General features: G+C 35.5%; 1 protein-coding gene across 2 annotated transcripts; it reads right to left on the bottom strand.

Moving 5' to 3' along the window:
• Positions 1–527: 527 nt before the first annotated feature.
• Positions 528–8092, bottom strand: LOC136804256 (uncharacterized). Of its 2 annotated transcripts, none has more exons than XM_067060958.1 (10): positions 7892–8074; positions 7189–7440; positions 6545–6841; positions 5961–6074; positions 5133–5290; positions 4260–4404; positions 2961–3266; positions 2017–2340; positions 1089–1676; positions 528–883 (listed from the first exon to the last, which is right to left on the bottom strand). In XM_067060958.1, exons 1-9 carry the CDS (start codon positions 7953–7955, stop codon positions 1477–1479), a joined length of 1860 nt encoding a protein of 619 aa, XP_066917059.1. In that variant the 5' UTR covers positions 7956–8074; the 3' UTR covers positions 528–883; positions 1089–1476. The 2 variants fall into 2 exon arrangements, with proteins under 2 accessions (XP_066917059.1, XP_066917060.1); XM_067060959.1 differs by having other exon boundaries at positions 545–917; positions 1131–1676; positions 7892–8092.
• Positions 8093–10202: the final 2110 nt, after the last annotated feature.

Genomic DNA, 10202 nt, shown 5'->3' with positions numbered 1-10202 from the left:
GTGATGAACGAACCCATCAACATAGACGATGCTCTTGACGAGGGATCTTTCTTCCTTGTTGGTCGCTCCTCGAGATATTCGTCTATGGTCCGGGAAAATCTCTAAATTTTCGAGAACTAATTTTGCCGGGAACTAATTTTCACTTTTTTCGTTGTTTTTCGGCAAAATCATAATCATACGGTTGATGAGTGAGCTAAACGTCTTTTGCCAAATAAAGGGTTATGATATAAATCTTTGGAGTTCACGTTACCAAACTATCAAGTTTGACCAAGGAACTTTCTTGGTTTTCCGAAAAATTTTCACGGGATCGGTATTTTCGGAAAAAAAACACGGGATGACGGGATTTCCTCGAAAAATTTACGGGATGACGGGATTCCAGATTGCCGTACGCCCCCCACCTACTAAACCGTACTCGTTAGAGGATGCAAGCAGCCTATCGATTCTTGGGGTAGTAATGATTGAAACATGTGCCTTTAGCTTGTGTTGTTCACGGTGTCGCATATTTTGAGTGATGATGTCGATTGTTGACTATAGAGTATTTGTTGAAAATTTTGTAATTTTTTTGATAAAATTAGCACTATTTACAGTTTAAATGCAAAAATAAAAAATAGATGAAGAAATAAAAACTTAAAAATATTTACAAAAAGAATTGTTAAAACAAGAAACTTTGACTTGGTTAATAATCGTACCAATTGAATTCGATTAAAATTTTTGGATAAAGCATATTTAAAAATTATTTCTACTAAAGTTTGTCATCTATACTTGAAAGACAGATACTATTGATCAATACCAAGTTTGTTGTATCACCTTCAATATCGGCAATGATATTCAAATTTTTCACTCATGCCCGTATCATGAATTTCTTGAAATTGCGTGTTAAAATCTGAAAGCCAGGTGTTCATTCAAAAGATGTTTTTCTATTTTAAATTCAATAAAAGAAATATGATTAAACGATTGACTTTTTATTTTAATGTTTTTTGTTTTCATAATGACCCATAAAGTCTGTCAAAATGGAAAAATGAGCTAAAATTGCTTGATACACGGCCAATTTTCGTTCTGTTTACTTGATATTTTTCGTGCAAATTTACATGGGATCAAAGCTAAAGCTAAGCAAAAATTTAATTCGAAACCCGTGTATTCTCGGTAACATTACAACCCCGAGAATGCAATTTTGCTCCATTATATACAAAAACAAACGCCTTGTGTTGTACTGTAGTCACATGTTACCTCATCCAATGTTTATATGGTGATCTTTAAAACGGACTTTGGTGCTTTATGCAAACCAGATGCGATGGAGTTTATATAAGATACTTTAATAATTGGTCGATTGAAGTAAAAGAAATGACGCGCTCTTTAGAAAAAGTAAAAAAAATGTTTTATTACTGGTTAACGACCAACCAAATCAAACAAGAGCTTGTAAAAACTCCATCAAGTCCCGTGCGAACTGGGACTAACCGTATCCAACAATAGAATAATTTATAGTTCTTCCAAAGCTCCTTGAGATTCTGCTTTTCTATTCTTTGGGTTATTATTCATTTGCATATTATTAGAAGGTGATTTTCTTGCTTTAAATGTTGTGTAAAACGCACAAGAACATATAAAAACACCAGCAAGACATGCAATAACTATTCCAGCAATTGCTCCAGCGTCAAGACCCCCACTGCTGCCAGATTCACCTAAATTAAAAGGGAATTTGATAAATTAAAGTCTTTTTACTTCAAGTTTGCACCCTTTTTGGCTTTCTTGTGAAGATTGATCAGTGCTAGTAAGAATCCCTTGAGATTGGCTTCCACATGGTGAAATAAAGAATCAGATTTAACATGGACCTGTTTTAAGAATGTAATTTTCTCTGTTTAGCTGGGAATAAAAGCATAGAGAAACCTAACAATAAAAAGTAAATTATGCCCCTTTGGAAAAATAAGATTTATTGAAAAAGCATCACTGTCGCAATAATATGTAGGATATTATTTGGTTGCTGATCAAAGAAACGGTTCATGAGATTCTAGCGATACTTACTAAATTTAGGAGTCGTGAAGAAAACGGTCTTCTTTTTTCCAATTTGACTTGTTTCACTTAACAGATACACTTCAAATGAATATTTTGTCTCTTCTTTTAGGTCGCGGAAGCCGAATTCCCCTGTCATGCCTTTCAACACGATATCATGTGTTTCGCAATTCGTTTGTTTATCCTGGTCATTAATTACACAAATCGTTAGTTTTCCTTTGAATGACTTAGTGCCACCGTCATCCAATGGTCGTGTGTAGTTCACACGAAGTCGGATTTCTGAGAAGCTACTTCTAACGTTTACAATGCTAATACTTTGCACAGGACCAGGAGCAACTAAAGAGAAAAAGATGACGTAGGTTGTAGATAATACTTCACGAGCCTTAAAAAAGATAGGAAAAAATATCTTTGGTAGGATTTGAAGCCTCATCTATAAGCTTCGCGTTCCATATGGTTTTCGCACAAATTCTACATTGAAAATACTGCAATATTCACCGCGGTCAGATTTGAAAAACTTTGATACCAGGATTCAATTCGTCATCAAAATGCGGTGATTATACTATGCGGTAATAAAGGATAAAGTCTTCCCTTTCTACTTTTCTGGCAAGTGGGAAGTGTTTTCATTCGTTGACATTGTCCTACCCTTGGTTTCTCCAAAGCTAATAAGCGACCGTAGTGCAGTGGTAGAGCATCCGGCTACGGCATGCAAAGTTGTGGGTTCAACCCCCAGCCAGGTCATAAAAAATATTTCCAGAATGGTACTTGATGTTTCTCTGCTTGATGCTCAGTAATTAAGATAGAAGGATCAAGGGTAAGTGGAGAAATCCAGGAAGAAAGAGTGGCACCCTCCCTTACCTTCAGGTAGATAGCTATCGAAAGAGAAGCCTTCGGGTCGCCTCCGACTGCGGTCGCAGATTTACTTACTTACTACAAAAAAGTATTCAAAGTAAACTTACCCATTCTCGGTATGGTGTAGTTTATCATTAACGGAATTAAACTTCCCCCAACCACTGAGTTTGATTTTATAACAATTGTATACATCAAATCATTCTCTAATTTCCCATCCCCCAATCGTCCTATTGGGAACTCCGACTTTGTTGGAATGCTATGAATGGTGACGTCATCAATAACTTTGCTACCATTCTGATATAAACTGAATGTGGTGGTGTAGTCTAGGTCACGTGGGTATTTTTCCAGTTGAATTATGATGGAATTATAGTTTGAATGTGATACACTTTTCAGTGGTGGGACCTTTGGAAGTTCTGAAAATAAAGAAATAGCTCATATAAATCGGTTTTTATACATCTAAAACCATTATACCCCTTTCACACAAACCCGATCCAACTGGAAAAATTGGCCAAAATATCCTCTGCAGTGGAAAATTATACTCCAATTGTTGTGCCCGCTGATAAAATAATCAAACAAATAATCGAAAAATAAAAGATTGTCACTACAAAACATGTGCTATTTTTTCCATCCCTACTGAATTTTGATTTGAAAACAATGTAATTAAGATCCTTAGCCATAAAAAACATTTTCAAAACCCAAAAGCCATCCCCGTGCATTAATCTTATTGGAATAACAAGTCTATTTATTACCCAGCTGGCACACAACGTTGTTTCAACGTTTATCTAACGTCCATATAACGTCAGATGAACGTTGAAACAACGTTGTGTTCCAACTGGGTATTATCTAAGAAAACTGGAAGCTGAATTTATCAAGTAACCTGTAAATGAGAAATATTTGATGTTGGTCCTTTGGTAAGATTTCATAGGAGGGTTTATAATCACATACGCAGAACGAAGCTATAATGAAATTATTTTTGCAGAGGAGTCTCTATAACTCAAAGACGCAGGAGGAACGCAAGTTTGTCTGATTTAAGCTGTTTAAAGGAAATGGAGTTATTGAGTCAGTGCCGTAGGAAGCAAAGCATTTTCATATTGGGGGGGGGGCTGAAGTTTAGTGGGAAATTTTGACAATTTGAGCTCTAGATTGCTTGAAAATGAACTCAAAACATGTACTTAAAAGACAATTATGACAACTTAAAAAAGAAATTCTTTGCATTTTGCAAAGTAACCATTTTTAAAAAAAATATTGGGGGGGGCATAGCCCCCCTTTGCCCCCCCTCCCCCCAGTTGCTACGCCACTGGAGATGGAGTGAGGCTGATAAGGCATTGTGACCTGAAGGAACGAGAAAACTTGTACGAGTTAAGGAGACATTACTGCATCGACAATCTCGATAAATTCGTACTTACCAGCTAATGGTACTGAGAATAATTTTGATACCAGAGGACCAAATTCACCAGTAATGGATGTTGCTTGCATTGTGATATTATATGTTGTTGCATTACTAATGTTATCGACCAACAGAAAATTATTCTCATCTTGATATTGATGTGTCTGAAGGAAAATGGGTGAAAATCAAAGCAAAAATTCCATTTCTATTGCAAAAATAAACATGATAGATATTTGGATTCTTCATTTCATACCCGCATTAGTTATTAAATATTCTCAATGTCTCACCCTGTTAGCCCGTTTTTTGGTCTGTGACGGAATCCCTCGGCCAGCGTAAAAAAGGCCCGGTTTGAAATAGGCAAAAATTTTAAATCTTAGTGGCTTAAAGTGTGTTCAGGAGATACTCAATAAGATTTAAATATTTTACCGGCCAATAATGATATTAAATGCCAATTTAACTTAATATTCACTCTAATGGCCCGAAAAAAATCTAGACCTTATCGGCCCTTTTTACACCGGCCCTTATTGGCGTTATTTTTAGGCTCTTAGCGTAATAAGGGCCGGTGTAAAATAGGGCCAAGATTTTGCAAATTTGCTTAAAAGTGACGTCAATTTTGAGGTACAATTTCCAACCGCACGGCAATTAGGCCCCGTTTATTATACTATGAAGGAATTTCGGAACCCCCTTTTGTTCGGAACCTTAGAGAACTTTTTAGAAGACTGACTAATGTCTTTCCAGGTTTTGGCGTTATTTACGTCCTTATTTGACTAAAGCTCAAAATTGAGTAGTTGGCGGAATAAGGGCTGGTTCAAAAAATACCGATACGTTTTTCAGACATTTGTATATTTTATATTGTTTGTAGTGATGTAAAGATCAAAGTTTGAAAACTTACGGTTAAAGATACCAATAATTCTTCGTTTTCCCTCACTTTGACCAAAATTGTGTAATTTCTTTCAAAATGATCGAATGCATCATCGAATGAGTAGTAAATCATCAAATGAGTGAAATTGACATGTGATATGTTTCCAATTGTGATGTGCCCAAATGATGCTATTTTAATATGAGGAAGACTTTTATATAATATCAATTTTATAGTAAAAAGTGTGAAAAATTAGGGTGTAAATAAAATGACCGAGTCAATTTTAACTCGGAAAATTAAGGTGCATCTTAAAAAACCGAGTTATGCATACACTCGAGTTATGACGTCATAACTCGGCTTTTTCGTAACTAGATTTTTTAACACGAGTTTTCGGGGTTTTCCAGGCCTCAAGCATTAATCCAAGCATCAAGCATTCATCTCCAGTGACAAGGTTGTGGGTTCAATCCCCATCCATGTCATACCCGAGAATCATAAAATTAAACTTATTCCTTTTTGCTTGATGCTCAAAAAGATAAGATATTGATCTAGAGTAAGTGGGAAAATCCGAGAAAAAGAATCGCAGCCTCTCCTACATTCGCTAAATGTGTTCATAAATTTTTGATAATATGGTAGCTTGCAGAGTGCACACCCCTTGGGTTATATGAAAGGGTTTAAGGCTTGCTTTTAAGCTTTAGGACAAGAGTTGCAGTAAAAAGGAATGTGATCGAAGATGCGTCAAATTGCACTGAAGCCATTGTATTGATGTGACATTTGATGTCATTCGAATCTATTGGGAGTCGAGCCTATTCTATTCATGCAGTAAGGGTTATAAAGTATTTACCCAAAAACAATAAAACTTACTGCAATTTACTTCATCTGACAGATCTGGGCAATTTTTCATGTTATTACATCTTAGTGACGAGTATAAGCATTCGTTATTAGGTAGACAATGCCATCGTAGTGGTGCACATCCACCTAGGGATTAAATCAAATGATACATCCCCTTCTCACTGGAAAAATTGGCCAAAGTATCGTCCCCGGTGGAAAATTATCCTCCGAATCTCGTCCCCACTGAATATAATCAAATAAACCAATCCTCACTGCAAAATATTATGCTATTCCTCTCATCCCAGCTGAATTTCTGTCTTGAAAACAAAAGAATTGAAATCCCCATCGAGTTTTAGTCTATTATTTTTATCCCCACTGACTGAAAAATCCTAACGGGGCTGTGAGAAGAGGGTGAAATGATTGGAAAGAAAATTTAAAGTCTGGATCTAGTGTAACAGTTGAGAGCTATCATGTACTTAAACTCTAGTATTATGGTCCTTCTCATACAAACTTAAACCTACCCCTTAGCCTATAATCCTAAATTGGCTCTGGCTTGTCAAATCCCAGGACGATTATGATGGACTGATCATTTGGAGTATAGTCATGTTTGGACATACCTTTAATGAGATTTGCTGCTGGTCTTTCAAACTGTTTACCATCAAAAAAATATCTGATAGAATATTCACCAAGATCAGTAGTTTCGTTGATATTAGAAAGTTTCAAAGTAGCTGTACTTTCATAGTGAAAGCCGTTTAATATGCTCTCAAATGCTTCACCACTTATGATGGAATCATTACCATGCAGCCAAGTGATGTTAGTGATCTCAGGGTATGATGTTAATTTGAACGTTAAAGTCTTTGTTGATTCTCCAATATACAGAGTAACATTTTTAACTTGTTCCGGATCACTTTGGACTAAAATAAGAAGGTTACAATCATTATAATTCAATGTTCTAAGGGATAGATGAAAGTGGTAACATTATTTTCGGAAAAAGGCAACTCAACGGGGGTTGTAAACACGAAAAAACCGACATTTTTTGGATCACCGTCAACACCGACATCAAAATTTGATAAATTATTTTTTGTCATCGCATGACATGTTTGAGACTGAAGTATCGTCATTTTCTTCTTCAAATACCGAAACGACAACAGAAAAAGGGCTAATGCGTTCAGACCGTCAAATCATCGAGTGATTTCAGAGCCTTTATCAAGCACTTTCATTGTAGAAAATAACAACTCTAAAATAGTGAACTTTGACTTACATTTTATAAACACTTGGAAGTTCTGTTCATAGGTGATTGTCCCATTCTCGTCTCTAATGTAACAACTATAATTTCCAGCCAAATGTTTACAGGGGAAGATATTCAGTTTGTTTTGATTGAATGTAAAATTATTGTTTGATGTCAAGTTTTTGCCAAACCTTTGCCACACTATTTGACTTCCATTATTGGTTCTGTTTTGATTGCCACAAGATAGGATGACACGATTTGTGGATGAATCAATATTGTTGATGGCTTGGACGAAAAATTAAAAAATTACAAAACATCCTTTTCACAGTTATATACGCCCAACAATCGACATCAAAATAATCCGATACCCTTTTTTGTAACAGTTATTAAGAGCACGAGTTAAATTTGGAAAAAATTGGAATCTAGAACATTACACGTTTTTTTTTATAAGAACGTCAAAAATTTTCGAAGCCTTCGGATGTTCTTAGTTTTTTGGATTTGAAGCCTAAAAATGTTCTTAAAATGTTCTTATTTTCAGCATTTTTTTAGCATTTTGATGCAATTTCTTAAGAAATTGCATGTTTTTAAGTCTCCAAAGCCTTAGAATGTTCTTAGAATGTTCTTAAATTTTTGGGCCTCGAAGCCTTATGTTCTTATATAGTTTGTTCTTATAAAAAAAAAAACGTGTACAATGAAAATGCTAATTTCAAATCTGAATAAGAGACTTGAAACTTACCAGAAAAAAACAATATGAGGAATAACCAACGAATGATCTTGACAAATCTTCCAAAATGCTCCATTTTCTTTCCTACACTGATAAAACTTTTCTGTGAAAAATACACTGTGTACAAGCACGCTCTTAGTCTAGAGTTGTTTCAGTGAATTTTTTCAACTTTACATTTCCTTCTTGCACAAAGGTGTATTTATTCTATAGCATGTAATTACTATCTTCCAAGTTCGATTAATCTTTTGTGATCACAACAGGAATAATTACTGTAAAACATGTCAAAGGTCACGACAAAGCTTTAAGTGCTAATGATGCAGTTTCGGTTTTCCTATTTGATTGTTTTTTTCCTCGAAATCGTTTTGGAACAGTTCCAACATTCATTTCAAACGTCGTAACACACGTGTTATTGTAAGTTTAAGAGACATACACGTGATGCTTGTGAGCTAGATTGCTAGCATAGAGTATTAAACTGGGACCTTTATACCCGGGGGGGGGGGTTACTTAAATAAATGGAGGGTATGGTGTGTGCCGCCCTTAAGGGTACCTTTTTTGGATTTCCAAAGTCTCGCTAAGGGTCAGAAAAATCAGGAAATCAAACTTCAGTCCCACCAAGAGTCGGAGAAATAGGGAAATTTCAACTGTTTACCCCCGGAAAGATCGAAGTTTGGCCAAAATTGGTCAAATTTGTCCCAATAAGGGTCGCAAAATTCACAAAACTTTCCTTTGTTTTCTCCTTTTTAGTCCCGGTAAGGGTCCAAGGGTCCAAAGTCGGGCGGCACCCCCCCCGTAAGCTCGCAACCCTAGTACCCCACGACATTTATAACACCATATTTCACAATACGTCTTTACAATCTCACGAGAAAGATGAAAATAAGATACAATTGTATATTTTTCACCCTTGTGGCATTTCTTGTACCATCATCACATGTGTATATAAGCTGTACAAGCAAATCTATGAAACTCCCCTTAGAAATGAAAACAAATGGAATAACTGATTTTTTAGCAAATTATGAAGGGTAAAATAGAAGTACGAGATAAATAGTTAAAAATACCTCAGCAGCATTACTCTGAAATTAACATCAGGATGAGAACAATTTGAGGTTCGAAGTGCCAAAGAATTAAAACAAGCAGATTTACTGGTTCTGTAAAAATAAGAACCGTGTCCTTCATCTTATATTAAGGAGGCCCCCCAGTTACCTTTCAAATCAAGCAAACACGCAAAAAGAAATCCAAATCACGTTATCACGAGTTAAATTTCCTTTCTATCACAGTCTGCAAAGCCTTAAAATTTTCTTAACTTGTTCTTAACATTTTGGCCATCGAAGCCTTGTGTTCTTATCGTTCTTATATAAAAAAACGTGGACTTGAAATTCATTAAGTGTTTTCATTGATAACAAGTCCATAACAAGTGCTTTAACTAAATTTTAGACAATACAAGAAAAAAGAGACTCTTGAAAAAAAAGTCTGCTAGGTCAAGACCATGGTCAAGACCTTTTAGTGAATGTGATTTAGAATGCATTAATCCTTTCACATACACCCTCAGCCACAGCGCTCCCCCAGTGAAGGCTGCTACCCACTCAGCATTTTATGTTCGGCAAACAAGGCGCACGGCTCGGGCGCTTTAATCGCTGAACGCTTTTCCCATTCCACTGATCCAGCACATTTTTTCTTTTTTCTTTTGTTGAAATCTTTTTGCACACGGTACAAGAAAGTTAAATGTCTCTTCTGATTGGCTATTTAAAAAAGTACAATATGGAAGCTGCACAGCCTAGCGAAAAAAGTTGAAAAGTTTCAACTCTTGTTGCGCTCAATGACAGCCTTTGAAGGCTTGATTTACGTAATTTATGCAATAATTAAGCCGCGCACCTTGTTCGTCGACCATAAAGTGCCTTGACTCACTGGTTGATTGTTGATGAGATGGAAAATATTCCCGAAAATTCTATAAAGAAAGACATGTCCACGCGCATACCCCTCTGAAATATGTTAACCCCGTTGCATTTAGCTCGAGTATTTAGTATCATGTAGGAATGCTTTTAGAAAATTATCTAAATCTTTATTTTTGAAAATAATATCATCGCTGATAAAAGCAAATACAACTCTTACATAAATTCGAATTCAAAGAAATAATTTAAGAAATGAAAAGGTGCACTTAAAAAAATATGTGTTCCAAAAATAATATATACTATACTGTAAAACATTAAAATATTAAAATATCTCTTGTTTGAACTTAAAATATCTCTTGTTTGCTATGGAATCATTTTTTGCAAATTTCAAGCTCAAAATCTTCAAAATTACCCAAAGCTTTGCTAGATATTCTTGT

This window comes from Clytia hemisphaerica, unplaced genomic scaffold (genome assembly GCF_902728285.1).
Source record: "Clytia hemisphaerica strain Z4C2 unplaced genomic scaffold, Clytia hemisphaerica genome assembly, whole genome shotgun sequence".
NCBI lineage: Eukaryota > Metazoa > Cnidaria > Hydrozoa > Leptothecata > Clytiidae > Clytia > Clytia hemisphaerica.
The sequence above is the reverse complement of the archived record's forward strand: the minus strand, read 5'-3'. Positions and strand labels throughout refer to the sequence as shown.

What these genes read in the sequence shown, in the direction of transcription:
- LOC136804256 (XM_067060959.1), bottom strand. Translation starts at nt 7,955, where the DNA reads ATGGAGCATTTTGGAAGATTTGTCAAGATCATTCGTTGGTTATTCCTC. An exon ending in CCTCATATTGTTTTTTTCTG is followed by an intron (nt 7,441 to 7,891) that starts GTAAGTTTCAAG and finishes TTTTCGTCCAAG; the next exon opens with CCATCAACAATATTGATTCA. An exon ending in CTTCACGACTCCTAAATTTA is followed by an intron (nt 1,677 to 2,016) that starts GTAAGTATCGCT and finishes CTTTTAATTTAG; the next exon opens with GTGAATCTGGCAGCAGTGGG.